General features: G+C 42.8%; 1 protein-coding gene across 25 annotated transcripts in view; it reads left to right on the top strand.

Annotated features, from left to right (window-relative positions):
* robo2 (roundabout, axon guidance receptor, homolog 2 (Drosophila)) overlaps positions 1 to 16,094 on the top strand; it is a 229,213-nt gene extending 213,119 nt beyond the window's left edge. For 11 of the 25 annotated variants that reach the window (XM_078098278.1, XM_078098276.1, XM_078098351.1 and 8 more), the window contains 7 exons: positions 2,750 to 2,909; positions 4,875 to 5,138; positions 6,031 to 6,248; positions 9,851 to 10,033; positions 10,499 to 10,657; positions 10,809 to 11,075; positions 12,615 to 12,817. In XM_078098278.1, coding sequence (XP_077954404.1) covers positions 2,750 to 2,909; positions 4,875 to 5,138; positions 6,031 to 6,248; positions 9,851 to 10,033; positions 10,499 to 10,657; positions 10,809 to 11,075; positions 12,615 to 12,817 — 1,454 coding nt within the window. Of the gene's footprint in view, positions 1 to 2,749; positions 2,910 to 4,874; positions 5,139 to 6,030; positions 6,249 to 9,850; positions 10,034 to 10,498; positions 10,658 to 10,808; positions 11,076 to 12,614; positions 12,818 to 13,076 lie in introns of those variants that run through there. The other 14 variants (XM_078098350.1, XM_078098340.1, XM_078098344.1 and 11 more) reach the window with 3 other exon arrangements.
* The last annotated feature ends 2,661 nt before the right edge of the window (positions 16,095 to 18,755 follow it).

The raw sequence follows: 18,755 nt of genomic DNA, 5'->3' as shown, positions 1-18,755 counted from the left end.
TGAACAGCTTGGCACATTTTTTTGAAACAATAATAGAGAAATACGACAGAAGAGAGAATAATTCATCACCTGTATTAACGGTGCTGTAAATTGAACTAATTAACATAATGTGTGATATTCATTGGAACCGTTTCTGTATTGAACAGGAAGAAGAGCACTGAAATTTGAAAGAGGAGGAAAAGTTGAAATTATAGGGTCTTGCGCTCCTTCTGAGGAGATGGAAGGAATAATGAATGTCAGGTCTGAAGGAGGAGAGCCGGATGAAAAGGAACAGAAATAGAGCAGCTTTCATGGCAGCGTGGATCTCCACTGGGGACCTGAAGCTGCTCATTAAAACCCCTCTTAGTGTCAGGGAAGAAGGAAGCTGGGGTTTTCTGTTTCAGTTTGAGACCCTGAAGACTCCACAGCTCCCTCACACTCCGTCTTCCTGTAGCACGTCCCTCACTGCGTGAAGTCCACTGTTGTGTGTGTGTGTGTGTGTCCTGTTGTGCTCCTGCACGCTCAATATGCGCTGTATCACATCTCGTTAGGAATTATCTTGTTATTTATCCATATATTGTTAAATGTGTGTTCAATTTTCATTTTTTGATGTCCTTCTTGAAGGACGCTCTCCCACTCATAAGTTAAATCTGGCTGCGTACTTTCCCGTGTCTTTGCTCTGTGGCTTCTCCCCGTTTGCCCTGACGCATCCAATGAAAACAGAGCAAGCTCGGGGATATGCAGCCCTGCAGTTACAGGCTGGGAGCGCCCAAACCTTCGGGTATAAATACCCAACGCTGGGTCTATTTTTAGTATGAGTTCCCCTTTGAAGACGGGCCTAGTTTTGCCAGCGGAGATGGGTTGACTTGGTAGTTCCTGTATAGCTCCTAGCCACAGCTTCTCTCTCTGTATTTTTCATATTTGGGGTGAACTGTTGAAAGCCCAGTGCCAGACCATGATTCCCTGGAAGAGGCTCATTTACAATACCGATGGCTGGTCTTGTGCGGAGAGACCTAGGATGATAGAACAATCATGTCAGCTCACCATTTATTGGTAAAAGTCAAGCGTCGCCCAGAGGTACGATTAGGAAATGCAATTACTTTCAGACTATACTTACGCTGTGGTGCTGCTGGCCTTGGGCTTACAGTTGTTTCTTTTATTACCTCCATTCTGTATTAATCTTATTCTGACACCCTTTCTATCTCTCAGAATTGTTACCATAATGATCTTTTTAGTGCTTTTGTTCTTCTTCCTGGTTTAAGACTATTAATAGTATCGTAATGTAAATTTCTGGATGTATATTGTTTCGTATTTGTCTGTCATCTGGCCTCCATGAAGTTCAATATTTATTATATATTCCGTTTTGATGACGGATATTTGCTTTTAACTGCGCAAATCACATGAGTTTATTCAAATGCATTAGAGCAGGCGTCTTCAACGTTTTTCAGGCCAAGGCCCCCCAAACGGATGGCAAGATGGAGCAGGGAACCCCTGTTCTAGGGAGTTAAAAATAAAAGATGGTCCGCCATCTTTTATTTTTGAGCTTTGCGCGCTTTAGACTTGAGCATAAACGCGATCTGACTCCACGGACCCCCTGTTGAAGACCTCTGCATTAGAGTGCATCATTTTACATTTCAAAAGTTACAGCCTTTTTCTGTGGCAGTGGGAAATGGGATTACAGGGGTCAGATACAAATGTTCAACAGTGTTTCCAAAGATGGCTCCCACGTTTCTGTGTGGCCTGGGACATCCATTTGAGGTATTTCCTGGATTAAGATGCTATTTTTTTAGTAGTAGGGAGGCCACTGCCTGAAATGGATTCATAGATATACTATCTATCTATCTATATACTGTACAACATTTTTATTGATGAGTTATTAAAAGAAATTAGAGTTGAAATGCAGTGTTTTTTGTTTTGTTTTTAAGATTCAGAACAAAAAATACCTTTTACATTCTAGGATCTAGGATTCATTTTACATCAGCACGTCTTTGTTGTCAGGAATTTGTGCATTGTGTAAAAAACCCAAACTTAAAAGCTGATTGGAATTGAAGTCAAATGGGTTAGGAAAATAGGTTTCTTCCACTCTGACCAAATTGTAAAAAAAAAACAGGATTGACCTGGCTGGCAGTTTTATAAAGATGGATGGGACAGACGAGGTTGTGGTGTTAGAGGGATATGAGGGGAAATGGATGGGGTTAGCGTCTCTCCGGTGTAATAAAAGAAATGAAAGTAGTAATAGACTCTCACTGAATTCCATTAGGGACACTCTGACACTACACAAGCCATTCATTATGATGATGCTGTGAAGTGAGATATTTCATTGTGAAACCCAAAGCCTGGTGTGAAAAGGTACACTGAGAGATTGGTGAAGCACAAAGGTCTGCCTCAACCTCGTTTACTGCCGTTCTCACCCGTTTCTATGGAGATTGGAGGCTTTTCAGTCAATTAATCAATGGATGCAAGCTTTTCATCCTGCAACCTTGAGTTTTTTTTATGTAAGAGCTGACAGGCAGGCGCCCATAGAAATCTTGTGTTTGAAATGGTGTACTATTTGCTAAGGCTATGTTGAAACTGAGTACTGATTGATCTGTATTCTACGCAGCATGGTTGGACTAAATTGAGTTTCACGTGGATACACATTTGTCACACGGCAAGAGCACCTACTGTAATTTGCAATGCTATCCCACTTGTATATTAGTTTTTAATGGATTTTCTTTTACAATCTAATTTCAAATGACTGTGTCTCTAAATTCAATCTTTCCTTTTGTAGGTGGGAAGGGAGGCAAGAAGAAGAAGACCAAGAGCAGCTCCAAACCCACTAAAGCCAATGGATCCAACTGGGCCAACGTTCCCCTCCCCCCTCCCCCTGTTCACCCTCTGCCTGGCACTGAGATGGACCATTATCCCAATGAGCACCATGACGGAGGAGGGTATGTCTGCAAGGCCTTTAAACAAATATCAATACATTATTTGGATATGAACATTGTTCAGTGCAGGATTAAGCATGATGGATGCTGCACAGGTTTTTGTTTTTTACCTCACGGTCAGATGTTAAAACCTTCGAGACTATTTAATTCCCATCTTACATACAGAACCTTTAGTTTTATAAGAACATGTTTAATGTTTACATTCTTATTGGTGGTACCGTTTTGATTCAGTTCAGTTAGCCAGCCTTCTCCCGCCCAAGTCACTAACAGTTACAGCCTGTAGTTTTCCATTTCTCAATATATATTTTCAAGTATGATGATAAATAAGATTTTTCATATTTGGTGGGAAGCTAAACCTATACATTACTGAGCTAAAAAAAACGGCACCATACGACAATTGAACACAAACGTAAAATTTTGGCGATAAGCTGCCAACTTCCTTAAAGAAAGTGTTGTTTTTTTACACCCTGTACATTATTTGTATTCCCTGTAAATCATAGAGATTGCCATGCCTGTGGTTCACTTGGGCCTACGTATTGTGGTTGTTGTGTGCTTTGGCATCTCACTACCTCAGGGGAAGAGAATCTGGTGTCTCGCTTGCTGGAACAAAAAAGAATTTTGCCAACGGAGGCGACACCACACGTTGCTGTGGGCAATGTCAGGGATCAGCTCTGTGTTCTCTGCTGCAAATTACTGTACTACTGTACATTTGGAGAAAAGTGAAGGATCAATGTCCACGCAGGCAGGCTTTCACAAAAAAACTCATATCCAGATGGCTGCACATCAAACTATTTGCTGATCCTGTCTTCAATCTAAGGGAAGACTTCATCACTAGGAAAATAAATGGAGGATAAAATAAATAAAAAATGTTCGACCAGTCTCCTGCCGATTCTAGCGTGAAGACACACAGATGGTTTCAGATTAATCTATTTGCTCAATTCCATCGTGGGGGAAAAAATCATAATTGCATTTTTTCAGAAGTGAAAACCCGAAACAGACGGACAGAGTCAGTGATTCATAGCATTGTTAAATCCCTCTCCGAGTCTAAAGTAGATGTAACAAAAACTCCTGGGTTCTTGTAGATGTTTAATGCAATACTAATTACTTCTTTAATTCCATAACTTCTTTCACTTCTGAATCAGCTGACATATTAGTCTTTCTTAATTTATCCTGTTGAATCCAACAGAGGTTCAGACATACTTTGCTGTAGGTACAAAGAAACAGAAGCTTATTTAAATGATGTTGTCGCTTTTAGTTCCCCATGGTGCTGTGTCCTCTTACTCCCGTTTCAGAGTGGGAGAGTCATCTGCTTTAATAGGCTATCTGGCAAATGGGGAGTCCTGTGCACTGTAAATCTGAGGCTGCTCTTAAGGGCTGGAGATGAAAACAGTTATGTCCTGTGGAGTGTGCACTGACAAATTTCTTTAATGAACATTTTCTTTATGGCTAGTATTATTTCAGCATGTATAAGCATGGCTATGAGGAAGTTAAGCCCGACTACCTTCATAATTCCACTCAGGATGTCGTAAAACGCATCATTTTTCAAAGTTGGATATGGTCACAAAGCTTTATGTGGTAAAATATATTTATTTTTATATATTTTTTATTAGCCAAAGCAATAAATATAAATGGCCGGTGTTTAATATGTGTGACGCATTAGCATTTTTGGATTGGTTTGGTTTGGTTGTTTTGATTTATATTCTTAGTAGAGGAGAGCAGGAAGAAATTGGTTAAGAGAACTCTTTAGTCATCCTTTTACAATAACTTTCTTAATTTGTTAATCCGAACTGCTAATTATTTCTGTTTTGGTGCATTTCTTTTTCAAATGTTGTGTTTTTGCATTATTTAAAAAAAAATCTGAAAGGGAAGAAGTGAAATTGATATAAAATGTTTGCTGCAGGCACTGACCAACAGATCTGACACACAATTCTTTCCTAAATGCGAGAACTTTTGTGTTCCTCACATTAGGTATGAGAGTGATGGTTGGGGTCCACCCATGCCCGTGCAGACCTATCTTCACCAGGGTATGGAGGACGAGCTGGAGGAGGAGGAGGAGAGGGTTCCCACCCCGCCCATCCGAGGGGTCGCCTCCTCCCCAGCGGCTGTTTCCTTCGGGCAGCAGTCCACAGCCACCCTCACCCCGTCCCCTCGGGACGAGATGCAGCCCATGCTCCAGGCCCATTTGGATGAGCTGACCAGAGCGTACCAAATGGACATGGCAAAACAGACATGGTAAACATTTCAGTATTGACACAGCATTATCAATACCTATCTATCCAGCCATCTATCCAGAAAATACACAATGTTATATATATGTATGTATTTTTTCATTTTGAAAGGCTTACTGTACATTCTGTTCTACATTTATTCGGTCTGGATTCATTTTGATCTTGCAGCATTCTTCATGTCAAGAGATAAAGCCATTCATTATTTCATTTCAATGGGCCCCTGCTACCACGTAGGCGACGACTGCCTTTTCCCCACTTTAAGATACATAATTCTTCCCTACGGTTGTTTACTCCTCCCTCTCACCCCTGGAGCACATTCCATTGTTGTTGTGCGCATGTACGTCGGATGAAGGCCGTGCCTTATTCCGTCGGCGACGCAGGGAGACTGGCATTCATTCATAATGGTGAAGTGGGGGTGCGGCTGACAGGGAAGGATGTCGTGTTACCCAGTAATGACTACGTTGGTTAGAGAGCATCTCTGACAACACCAGAGGGCCAGTAATTACAACCAATTCCCACTGCAAACCGCGTCAAAAGAAATTGCACTCCTCAAACAAATGCGCTTGTCAGCAGAGCGGGTTGCCACTGAGGTGACAGCCATGTGTCGGCGGGCCTTGCAGAGCACGCCTTTGTACCATCCACAGCAGCAATTAGTGGGTCATTGTGTTAGCATGCAAGCTGCACTGTAGAATTAGTGGAATTGTCCAAATTTATTCATTGCTTCGCACACTGTATGAAGGAGTTCTCTAAAATTAGCTGTGCCCTTTCACATCCTTATTTTCAGCATAACTACTGAATATTCCCTTTGTGCTCTCTGCATTCATCATTACTCCACGTTCCTTATGGCCGCTGTTGGTGGATTTCAGTTTCAGAGTAATGTCCCTTTCTCTTCCCAGGCACATGCAGGTAGGCTCTCTTCCTCCCCTGGCTCCAGCTCCCCCAGTGGGCTACGTGTCGAGCACAATGGTTTCTGACCTGGAGACTGACCTCCCGGACGAGGAGGAGGAGGAAGAAGAGGAGGAGGAGGAGGATGAAGGCTACGGGGCCAGACATCCCCGCGGCATTGAGCACACACCGGGGTCTAGCATGGACAACCTGGACAGCTCTTTAACAGGTGAGCTTGACTCAACTTTGTTGATTTGTACATATTTTTTATCCATATTGTAATGTATTCTGATACCGCATTTGTTGTGCTATATTTATGTATACAGTACAGTGAGAAAATGTACCCAAACGTTGGATTGGTACTGTACATTCATGCAATGAAATGCTATTATTTTTGTTTGAACCAACTGACTACAATCGAATAACTTCAAATGGGAAATCATGTAATTCTCATTGTTTCTACATCTTGTCTCTCCGTGAATGGATTGTTGTACTCCACATGTTCATCAGTCTGCTGTGCGTTAATCTTTATAGGAACATGCCTACTGAGTGTGCCACAATCAAGTTTTTTTAAGCACTTTTGGCAGACTCTGGGGAATTATAATTATCATTTTCCAAAAAAAAGAGATAAGGAAGTCCATGAATTTTAAACAGGATAGTGAGAAGGAAATCAAGAGGAGGGAGAGGCAGAGGAGAGTGACTGTGATTTAACACGCACGCGGCACCGGAGCGAGCGCCACACATATCTCCCCCAAGGAGATTTGAAATAAATTTCACGTGCAGCCCATTCTATCGCAGACCAGAGACGCCATTTCCATTTTTACAACACACTGAAAACTTTTACAGCCGTCTGTCAGGGTGACATATGAAGGGCATGACATTGCGGCAGCAGAGCTGCCTACTGGACTGCTGCTCTCTGACTGACCAGGCAACGCTGTCCATCTGTAAACCAGCGGGTGTAACTGGGCGGTGGGGGGGGTATAAAAGCACTACGCATTATGATACGGAATGCTAGTGTAGTGGAACTTTGTGTTCATCAGGCTGAGATCCATGTTGGTGATTTTATGGCTGGAAAGAAACAATCAGCGAGTAGTAGATGTATTGTATGTAAAGGCAGAGGAGCTTAGCGAGGTGAGAGGGAAGGCCTGAGAAAAACAGGGTTGACAGCGTTGCTTGTTGGTCTTTCCTGCCAACGGCTGCCTTAAGAGTCGTGTTCCATGTGAGTGATGCAACAGTGGTTTGGGTTACGCTGACACATGCCGATGTATTTAGAGTAATATAAAGCAGCAACTGGGCCCTAATCTGTTCCATCTCTCTTCCACTGTATTTGTCTGAAGACAGCACTATTTCTTCTTATCTATCTCTCTGCAAGTCTGCCTCGCACCCGATCCTTTTACAACACAGACACGGTCCCAGCTCCGGGCTTTGCACGAGGATCGGGGAAACTGCTGAGATTTATTTTCATTTTCTTTTCTCATTATGAGGCTATACAAATAGGAGGGGGAGGATGGGAGTGAGGTCCCTGTTGAGCCCTGATTGATAGATTTGTCATTGTTTTAGCAACAAGGAAATAGGTATCTTTTATAATGTTTCATAATGTACCAAAGGCCAGTAAATCACACATGTTTACAGATGCCCCAGAAAAAAAGGCAGCTTTATCATCTTGGCCCATTTTTCTTCAGCATATTGTCAGCATGGGCTTTCCAATTAGAGTTCTTCTAATCTCTGCGATATTGAACATTTCCTTTTAGCAGGAAACGTGTAGATTGTGATGCCGTGGTGGGTGTTCCGGATCTATGTCTTGCTTGAGCCTCAGAGATGAAGCGAACACGTCGGTATTTCCTCGCTTTGTGTTTAGGTGTTATAGGTTGTGTAAAGCTTACACGTGGTAGCAGCGAGGCTGACACGCCTACTGTTCTGGCCGATTACCCGCCCATAAGTCACGTCTCCTTATGGGCAGGTAGGGGTGCCTGGGAGATGCTTTTCCTGCTTAACGAACATGCAGATCAGGGTTTCCCGTCGGTATAAATCAGTTTTAGTGGCAGGAGGGACCCGGGCCTGGTTTTACAGTCCCCCGAACCGTCTCCAATTTGCTGGCCTTTCTCTTGAAGTGCTTGGAGCGTGAGAGGTGGCAGCCAGAGGCTTTTAGAGTACGGCTTGGCCCATTGCTCTCGTTCCAGACGCGATCAAATGAAAGATCCGTAGTGCAAACCTTTGTCTCGGGCTACAGACAAAAATTCTAGGGCAGAAATAAAACTTGATTGAATTTTTCAGCAAATTATGTGACACTGATCGTAGTTTGATTGAACTGAGTGTAGGCGCGCTCCAGAGGTGCGGCAGTGGAAAGTGTCAGTTAGTGCAACTGAAAAGTCATTCTGTGATTTGATTTGCTGAGGCAGTGTTCCTTTGCTGAGCCGCAGGAGTTTGGAAGCTTCAGTGAATTGGCCGGCGCTGCCTGTACTTCAGTATCTGCTCTATTCTTTGTGGGAGGATTGAACTCAGGGGAATGGCTGTCTCTTTTTTTCTCTTAGAGAAAAAGACTCTCAGAAAAGAATTTCAAAGAAAATAGATAGGCAAGATGGAGGGCTCGGAGTAGTTACTGCCTCGGATTTCAGTTGGCGCTGTAAAAATGGGTTGTTGGCCTTCACCTTATGCAAGCTTACATTTTAAAGAAGTTGCAATAAATCTGTGAACATTTCCCTGCAATAACAGTGGAAATCTGGTGCAACTTCTGGTGTTGAAGGTGCAATTTCCTGAAGTCATATCCAATGTGTTTTTAAGATGTTGCAAGCAGCCGGAATATCCATCCATCCGGACGGAATAATGCCACATAATCATTTTTTGTGTGACCTTTAATAAATCCTGCTGCTAACTTTTTGTCCCTGTTGCTCCAACTACAACCTTTACCCAGACACCCTCCCCAGGTCTGTGTTACATCAATCTGCTCAATCCATCCCTCTTGTGTTCTGTGTGAGGGAGAGATAAAGGGTGGGAGCAGAACATTTGGGATGGTGCCACTTGAGCAAAGTCTGCCAAACCGGTCCCACTGAAAGCTGTCACATTACTCTACTGTTCTGTGTTATTTGCTTGCCAAAGTGTCATATTTTTTATTGGCAGGATGATGTTTTTTTTTTTATATTTAAAGCGGTGGCCTTGCTTTTTACATGGAGAAAAATAAAAATTAAAGCATGAAAAGATTCTTACAATTCCATATATGTAAGAGTAAAAAGTCTTTCTTAAGCGTGTCAAATACTCAAATACAGTAGGGTTTTTATTTCATCATCTTCAAAGCAACACTTGTGTGCCTAAAACTAAAAGACAAATACTTTGATTTTGTCTTAAACTTCCCTCTTTCCTAAAAGATGTGGCAGCTTTTAGACGTCGGTGGCTTTGCATTTTTAAAAGGAGTAAACAAAACTTGTGCATAGCGCCAGGTGTTTGATTCAAATGCTTCATGTGTGTCACCTGAGGCAGTAGCTCAGTCTGCGCTGCACAGGTGCGTCCATTATCAAAGGAAGAGCAAAATTAGTTGATGCCTGTCCAGCTGTTCCATTGTGTGCATTCTCGTGTGTGTTTTTGTGCACCTTTGGTTGTGTGTGTGTGCACATGACTTTTTGTGTTGTGATGACTTATATTTTTAGTTTGCAGTAGATGAAAGAGGACGGGACGGATCTGAATGTGTAATCACAGCGCAGGTGTTATATGTTCTTAAAGGTCACTGCCGCTGAGCTGTACTGTGTGAACGTGATGCGGCTGAATTGGAAATCTTCAATCTCCCACACAAACACACGCAAAAGCACATTTGGCTGAAACATTTGTGCCGTTCCACAGGGTCCATGGTCAATGGGTGGGGTTCGGCCTCGGAGGACGACCGTAATTTCTCCAGCCACAGGTCCAGTTTGGGTAGTTCGTCTGATGGCTCCATCTTTACGCACTGCAGTTTTGCCCAGGCCCTGGTGGCCGCTGCAGACAAGGCAGGCTACCGCCTGGAGGGCACCAGCCTCAGCAAGAGAGGTTGGTGTGTGGGGACCGTCTGCACACTGCCGACTGGAACTCGCACCAGTGGCAAACGATATTTCCCTCTGCTCAGATTTTCTCCTCTTGTCGTCCATTGGCTGATGTTTTCCCCGGTATATTTTTGGCTTAATGTTGGATTTCCCTTTCTACTGCTTGGAGACACTGTGCCTAGGTCGTGCATGGCACCTGTAGCACAAGGCTGGTGTGCAGACATCTCCCTGTCCTCTGTTCCTCTGCGACTCATTCGGCTTTGCGCTCTGGCTTTCTTGGATTGAATGCGAAAGAACTGGGTGATATGTTATGCTAGCAACCTTTCGCGGGCTTTACCGAGTTCTCTCTGCTCTAATGAGAATCTTCCTACCTTGGGGTTTCTAAATGTTGAATGACTTCACTGTCTAGGTGTCGGCCCCTTCTTGTCTCTTTATTGACCAGCTGGCTTGGGCTCCTGTATCCCTCCTGCAGGTAAAGGCTTGTCCCACAGGCCCCGGCCAAGCAGTCCATTCTCAACAGATGGCAGCACAGTCGGCACACACAGCTTGGGCCACCAGAGGGCCACCAGACCCACACGCAAACCCCGAAGCCAGGGCACAGCCCCCCACCGGAGAGATGCTGGTGCAGACGGTGAGTCACGCTTTTGAAATAGTTCATGGAGAAGGTGCTCCATAACACCTGTTGTTGTTTTAAAAACCAGAGGGAGTTGTATTAATATGGCTGTAAATGCGTGTGGAAAACATCTAATAAGTCTATTCATTCTGTGGCTTTCCCCCCTCAGACCTACCTCCTCCGCCTGAGCCTCCCCCCTGTCAGGGTCCGGGCCGTATCCAAGGGGCCCGCAGCGTAAACAACATGGGACCCCAAACAGAAAGGAAGGCTTCCTCTCTGGAGCGCCCGCCTATGTCAGGACCCCTATCGGGGCCGGAGGACATGAAGAGCTCCGTGGACAGGCAGACACGCACTTCTCTGGAGCATCATCGCCACGTTCAGGACAGGCTGGGCTCCGTGGAGCGAACTGATGACGGCCGCAGGGGACACAAAGCAGGTAGAGCTGGAACCACACCGACGTGTTCAGCCGACGGCCCTGTGAATGTATTCCACACCTCATGCTCCTTAACATGCTGACGTTAGTGGGGTCATTCCAATACTGGCAATTGCAGCCTTCTCCCGCTTAGCGTGATATGTCATTATATCAACTCTGGCATGTAAATGGATATTTAGAACAGCCACTATTTTCCCATTAACCGTAGAGTCTGTTGAGTCTGTGGTCTTTGTGTTTTCAATTTATCTTGAACCAAAGTATTGAAAAGCTGGACATCTTAACATGCTTATGCTGGCGGAGGGAAAATAAGGGAATCACCAAACACGTTATACATACACAATTTTTTTAGGATAGTGCACTTTAGGCTTTTAAATAACCACCTACCACCTAATTCAGTTCTGCACCGCGTTCTAACCAAACATCATCCATAAAATGAGTTTGAGAAAAAGGAAATAAACTATCTAGGTAATTCTAAACAATTAGACATTTTCCTGTTCTTGACTAAATCTCTTAATTTAGAAAGGAGATAAACCACCAACACAACAACAAAGACAAAGGACTTTTGCTGCTGTAGCTCGACAGCGAGGCATTGTTCTCAAGTTCTGGTGTTGAAGTTAGCCAGCATGCTGCGATGAAACTGGGCTCCCATGAACAGCTTGCGCTGTCTGCCACTTGCTCTGGTTTCCAAAATGCCCCCTTCAGCCTCCCCAATGCCCCTGTAACTGTTGCCAACACCATCCTGCTCCTCTCCAAGTAAAGCAGGAGGCCCCAGCAAATGAAATGCTCTCTAATCGCTTCGGCTTTCTTTTCTCACACAAACAGCAGCCACTCCACGCCCCAACTGTGTGTGTGTGTCTGTGTGTGTGTGTGTGTGTGTGTGTGTGTGTGTGTGTGTGTGTGTGTGTGTGTGTGTGTGTGTGTGTGTGTGTGTGCGCATCGCGGGTTTGTGACCATTAGGCCTATCCATGCTGTGCGCCCTGCCCTCTTTTTTGCCAGGTCCCTCAGACACTTGATCTTGAGACTGTGAGACAAAGACAGGTGCCACAATCCGCATCTTTACCAAAAAAAAAAAAGAAAAGAAAGGGAGGTGAATCCCCGTACGTGTCAGAGTGCTGACTGATTCACGGTAGAATCCACCGAGGTCGCGGCAGCCGCTATGGCAGTCATTAGCGGAGCGGTGGGGAGCAGATTGATGAGATTTCACGCCACGACGGAAGCTGCTGAGGGTCAATGTTGTGCTGCCCTGCAGCAGGGGGGGCTCCACGGCAACCAGCGGCCCCTCTCTTGTTGTATTTGCCCCGTTATAAGGCTGGTAGCTGCAGGGCCATGTGTGAGGCTGAGAGTCCTCTCTGTGGCACGCCCTGGCATAGCCTGTTGGCAACACCACTCTGCAGATGTCAGGGAGGAGGGGTGGGGGGGTGGAGGGGTTCAAAGACTGCTCTTTATCTCTATGCGTCAGATGCTAAATGTGTTTCACCGCAAGAATAAAAGTAATGAATTGCGTCTACTTTTTAAGACTTTTAGCACGCCCGTTTTTTTCAGAGGACGGGTGTCTGCCATACAACAAGCCATCCTTTCCCTCCCCGGGGGGCCAGAGCTCCTCTGGCACAGGCTCCTCCAAGGGCTCGACAGGGCCGCGCAAGGCCGAGGGTCCACGGCAGCCACAACAGTGGACCGCCACAGAGCACGCTGAATTCCTGGGGACCAATGGACAGGGACAGTACTCAGGGGAGTTATGTGAGTGATTGTGTATTTCGTTTGATTGTATTTTACAATATAGGGCACTGCGTGTATTTTGACAAACCGCCAAAACTTTATTGATGATGTAACTAGCTGAATGTAGCGATTGTTATTCGGTATTATCGCCGATTGATCTGTAGTTAAATTCCTTGCATGTATGTGTCTCGATAGGGTTGATTCTAATTCAGATTTTTGCCAAACAATTACCCCAAATTTTTTCTCAGTTTTCTAAATAATTTTCTTCTTACTTTCCTTCTCTACCAGAGTGATCTGCCTGCCATGTGAACTGAAAAAACCTGGGTCTTTCAAAAGAATGGGGCCCTCCTTCTCGGGGCAATGAACATTGTCCCCATCTGTGTGTTCTCAGAGGGAAGGATTGCAGTAGAGGAGACGACAGAGAAAAGCAGTGTCACAAAACTGTAAATGTGATGTATAGACACAGACATACTGTACATCTCACTATGTTTTTTGTCCTCAAGAAAATATTTTCCACCTCCTACCTTACTGTAATTTTCTTTTTGTTATAAAAAGGCAAGTAAACAAAAACAACAAAAAAAGAACATCTATACGAGAACACATTTCTGCCAAATTCCCTTTGGGAGAAGAGAATTTTGTTTCCTGTAAATATCTTCTTTAACTCGCTGTTGCATTGCTATGCAAGCCTAATTTAGTTTGAGCTTTTAATTTACATATACAGGAACAATTGGTTTTATCTGGTTATTTGTATTATATGTGAATTGAGTGGCTGTTGTGCCATACAATAATTGTTTTATAATCCATTGTTTGTTAATACTTACCATTAATTATTATCATTATTATTATTATTCTTAATTATTGTTTTTGCACTGCAATTTTTGGTGATAAGCACAAAAACATAGCTCCTGCTGACATGAAGAACCGGAATAATATGTGAAGAGGAGTTTCTGTACTGTAAAGTAAAGAGAACAAAATGATATACTAATGTACAGAGAGATATTAAAGAGTACGGCTTTGCTCACAGACGGCGAGAAAAAAAGGCATCCATTTCCATGGTGGAGACTAATTACGGGGCAAACAGACGAGGTCCTCGAGGGTCTGAAGGGCAGATATGTACACAGAGGATACTGTATTACTGTAGGTGACCAAGTTGATTATTTCATTTCTAAATAGCTGTCCTAAATCAGTATTTTGATTTAAGAGCTATCTAGCTGACAATGCTTTGGGGCAACTGGAGGCTTTGCTGTCTTCAGAAACAAGTGTCTACACGTATTAGACCCTGCGTTTGAGTTTAGTTGTCATGAATACGCCTAAATAACTGAACTACTCCCCGTTCTGGATAACGGCACACCAACCATGGAACCGCTAAAAGCGAGGAGGAACCGGTAAAATCTGTCCTCGCGCTGCTCTTCATTCATACAACTTACAGGAGCAGAATCTTAATTCTTCTGCAGCCTTAACAGGCAAGCAGACATCACAACGGAGTATTTATTGGGATGAGTAGCAATGATACTTTCAAACCTGCTAAAATATCAGTGGAGTATAATTTGTTTACAACTTTTTTTATTTGGAATTTCACGTTCCATCATTTTAATATTGTTTGCTTTTAAAGCACTTACTGTTTAATGTTAGTCAAATTATCTGTGTTGCAGTATCATCCAAGAAAACAACAAATTTACCCGTTTGGGCCAGCTAAGTGCCGTCAATATTGGGTATTCTATTAGTGTAGTTGTTGCTGTAAAGGTTGGTGGTTCAGTTACCGATACACTATAGTCAGCGCAGCCTTGTGTCAATAACTTTGAGAAGAAACGGTGTGTGTACGATTTACAACGTAGCTGAGAGTCACTGATTGAACCCCCCCAAAAAAGTGACAATGGAGAAAAGCCTCGATTATTAACTAGCGGGCCTCACTGCCTCCATGTCTACAGCCGGAGTGCGAAGCAGAACCCTTTCTTTCTGCCTCACCGCCACAAAACACACACTCGTCATCCGCCGCTTCCCAGCCTCTGAATCTCAATTGCTTTTGTCTTTGAGACAATGTTTTTATTGGTTGTCCTTTTTTAATGAAAAGCTCGTTCCTTTGTATGCCTTTTATGGACTCCAAAACGCTGCTTACAACAATGTTTTCAATATAATTGTTCAGGATTTTTGTGGTAAACTGACTGTTTGTTTTGTCTTTTTTTTGTACCGCTAATATTAATAAAGGTGGGTGGAAGGCCGTCAGATGCTGTTGTGCTGTTGTCGTCATGCCATTGTCATTTTATATCATCCACCCAGTGGCCAGTCTTCTGGAAATGAGGTGCAAAGAGTATCTCAGGTTATTTTACATTCTGGTGGTGTTTATGTATGTATATATATGTGTATATATCCATATGCATCTCCACCTGATTATTCCATTCCATTTTCATTGAGAATATCCCTCTCTCGTGTCCGACTCTGTCGTTCCCTCTTTTCTTTTTCTGCAGTGGATTTTGATTCCGAGTATAATGTGCTGGTTCATCCACCTTAAGACAAGATGTCATTAAAAGAACATACCAAATTAAGATTGATATTTCTAATGTCTAATGCGTTTTAGTGTCTCTTTAATACTCATTGTCTTCTTTTGAATCACAGTGTCGTTTTGTATTTATTAAAATGATAATAAAAGTATATTGTGAAATATGCATAAAGATTGGTGGAATATAATATGTGTTTTTTCGTTCCGTGAGAAGTTGGCCGTCCGAGGCCGAGCAGCAAGGCCATAAGCAGACGATAGGCACACTGTGCTCACAGCACGATGAAAGGCCGGGTCAGTAGTCGTCGGAGTCACTCTTCGTCCTGCATGTTCACCGCACTGCTCCTCTCATGTCAAAACTAAAGCAACTTAAAACCTTATCGAACACAAGGAGCAAAAACGCTCACAACTTGCTTGTCAAGACAATAGAGAAAATGTCTTTTTGGAAGGATAAAAGTACTTTGGCTTTTCCTCTCTTTTGTTAATTTTCTCAATATTGTTGATTCTTTGTAGCCTATTTGTGTGTTGCCTTTTTGCTAAAGAAAAGATTAAAAATGATGACAAAAAGAGTTGTTGGGTGAAGTCTTTCTGTACAGTACGAGGAGGACACTCACGGCCGATTCTACAGTACAGTACATCGGCCGTTTGTCTGTACGACACCTTCTGTATTCACTTGCATGTGCTTGTCCAAGAAGAGAGTGATCAAGAAAATAAACTTTTACAGTCTCATTCACATGGCCTGTAAGATAAATTCATGTTATATTATTTCCTTGTACCTGGATCAATATCAAATAAAATATTTTTGAAAAATGATATTGCCAAAAATCATCTTTGTTTTATAGCTTTATAGATGTTTCAGGGGGAAATGATACCAAAAAAGTGAATATGTCTCTAAGTTAACTCTGATAACTTATAGCGACAGCGTGCTGATAGTCGTTTTGCACTGTGTGTGTGTGTGTGTGTGTGTGTATGTGTGTGTGTGTGTGTGTGTGTGTGTGTGTGTGCACGTGCACTAGAGACGTGTAGCCTACTCAGTGATCAGCGAGCTTCTGACCCAGCTGTGCTTCTTATGTCAAACCAATCCAGACCTCGATCCTTCTAGAGCTTCAAACACAAATCCAAATGAGACGGGGAGCTTCCTTTCAAGCTTCCTTGCATGGAGCTCACAGCAAAATAACTCCAAGAACCGCTCCTGTGAATGTGAAAATATGTTTTAATGAAAAAAGCTTGTTCTTAATTATTCATTTTCTTATTAAAATGTTGAAAGATTAGACTATGAGAGCTTAAAACATAGAAATATTCAAATACATGATTTATTATAGGCTGAAATAATACAGTATGCATAATGCTGCACACTGCACAGTAAAGTGGGCATTCTTGTAAAGGGAGAACTGATATCTTCAGGTGAGAGTGCCCTTAATTTATCTTTTGAACATATTGAACTAACTCAGGGATTATTTAGGTCCTTTCTCAAAAAATAAGCATATGTAGCATCTAATTTATGGTGCACATACGATTACAGTGCAGACCGTATACCTGTAATTCATCTGATTCAATTCTAGTTGGAGCCCTTGTATACTATGCCCCTTTCTTGCACCCTTGTTTGCTGGTTTCTCTTCATTGACGATCCAATAAAGGCAAAATGCAACAAAAAGCAATTTTGAAAGAATAATATTTGTAAAAGATTGAGCTGCGTTGGCTGTCTTAATAAGGCAGTGTTCTTATTGTCCATTTAAGTGGGAGTTCTACTGTGTGTACCACCTGCATAGAGAGTGTTACCCCCACATGGCAAGTGATGAGAAAGGGTCCCAGGAGGTTGTGTGTTTTTACACATGGTGCACCAATGGGCTTTGTGGCAAGGTGCCCTTGTGTCGGTGCAACAACCCTACATCCAACAGGTGGAGACATGAGGTGGGTCTCTGCAAGCCGACAATAGTTATAGACATGATAACATTATCCTGAAGTAGTATTATGTATATGTTATGTCACATATAACCCAGTGTGTAATTTGCATTCTGCAGTAAACATTCAGAAAATCCCCCGAAGGTGATTTTCTTGTCACCTCCTCACAGATCAGTGAATGAAACAACACTGTCAATTACAACCAGCTGAGCCGAGTTGTTCCAAAAGTACTCTTCTATGTGTCTTGTCATAGAAATGTTTTGGACATTTCGCTATGCAAAAGTTATTTCTGAATCTGAATGTCTGTGAATGATTAAAATGGGAAAGCCTGTTTTGTTGAACTGATTAGATTAATACTTCTGCAAGTGAAGCTATATGTGTTCTGTTTCCTGTACTGATCTCAGTATGCAGTAAATGGAATGGAGAAAGACAAATTGCCATATGTTACCGGGTCCTATTAGTGTGTTTTCTCCAAGTGATACTGTCACTTTACCTTTTTATTGCATCCTGGCGGAGATATTAATCCTCCAAGAAAACTGTTGTGTCCAGAACCCATTTCATGACTTTTTCTTTGGAATGGTTGGAAGTTATTTGGTATTCTGTTTAAGCAGAAGTGTACGCTTCATAATCTGTGTGATCATGACTAGTGATAGAATTGTAGGAGCATAGGATGTAGAAAAGCCCACCGAGCCAATTGTTTTGATTTTGGACCTTATAAAATGAGTTGAACATAAGGGTTAAATGTGATGACTTAAGATGTGTCATGATTATATTCGATGGTGATGATATTATGCATGCTAAGTTATGTTTACATGAAGAAGCTTTAGGTCAAAGGTGTAATCATTGATCAATGCGAGATTCAAAAAGACTGTAGCCTACTGAGGAGAGCCAGAACCTCTGGAGAGCCATGCTTTGAGGTCGGAATCAACCGTGGGGAAAGAGATTATCTCGCAAAATATTACACTATTCAAACCGTCTTTCACTTTGCAATTGCATTGCTTCTGTTAGTTATCAAATTCTTTTTCATTTTAAACTTGAGCCGGCTGACTATTTTTGACTTCTCGTCCCCTGCCCGGACGAGAGGGAAGGAGCATTTCCTTTGTTCGGAGGTTTAAACCCCATGGTTCGTATGCAACAGTTCAGCAAGCTCCCTCGACCCTTTACACAAACCCATCGGTGCAGACGAGGCACAAATTGCTCCTATTTCGCACCTCATTCTCCGTCTGTGCGAGTAATGACTGCGCCGCTCTCTCCCAACTTTTTCAGGAATCAGGAAACATTTTTTGACAAAATATGTCAAACATACAAGGAATTTGTCTTGGCGGTTGGTGCGTGACAGTAGACAGTGTAAGAATAGACAACAAGACAGCAGTGCACAAGTAATAAAATAAGGTAAAATGAAAGATTAGTAGAATAGGGCTATGGGTTAGTATAAAACAAGAGAATAAAGTTAGAGTTAAACATTTTAAATATTAAAAAAGTAAAAAATATTAAGCATAAAGTGCACTGGCGAACAAGTGACAAAGTGATAAATTACAGTTAAAGTGACATGTGCAGTGTGAAGGGGAGGG

Source organism: Gasterosteus aculeatus, chromosome 1, assembly GCF_964276395.1.
Source record: "Gasterosteus aculeatus chromosome 1, fGasAcu3.hap1.1, whole genome shotgun sequence".
In the NCBI taxonomy this organism is placed as follows: domain Eukaryota; kingdom Metazoa; phylum Chordata; class Actinopteri; order Perciformes; family Gasterosteidae; genus Gasterosteus; species Gasterosteus aculeatus.
This window is presented reverse-complemented; position numbering and strand designations above follow the sequence as displayed.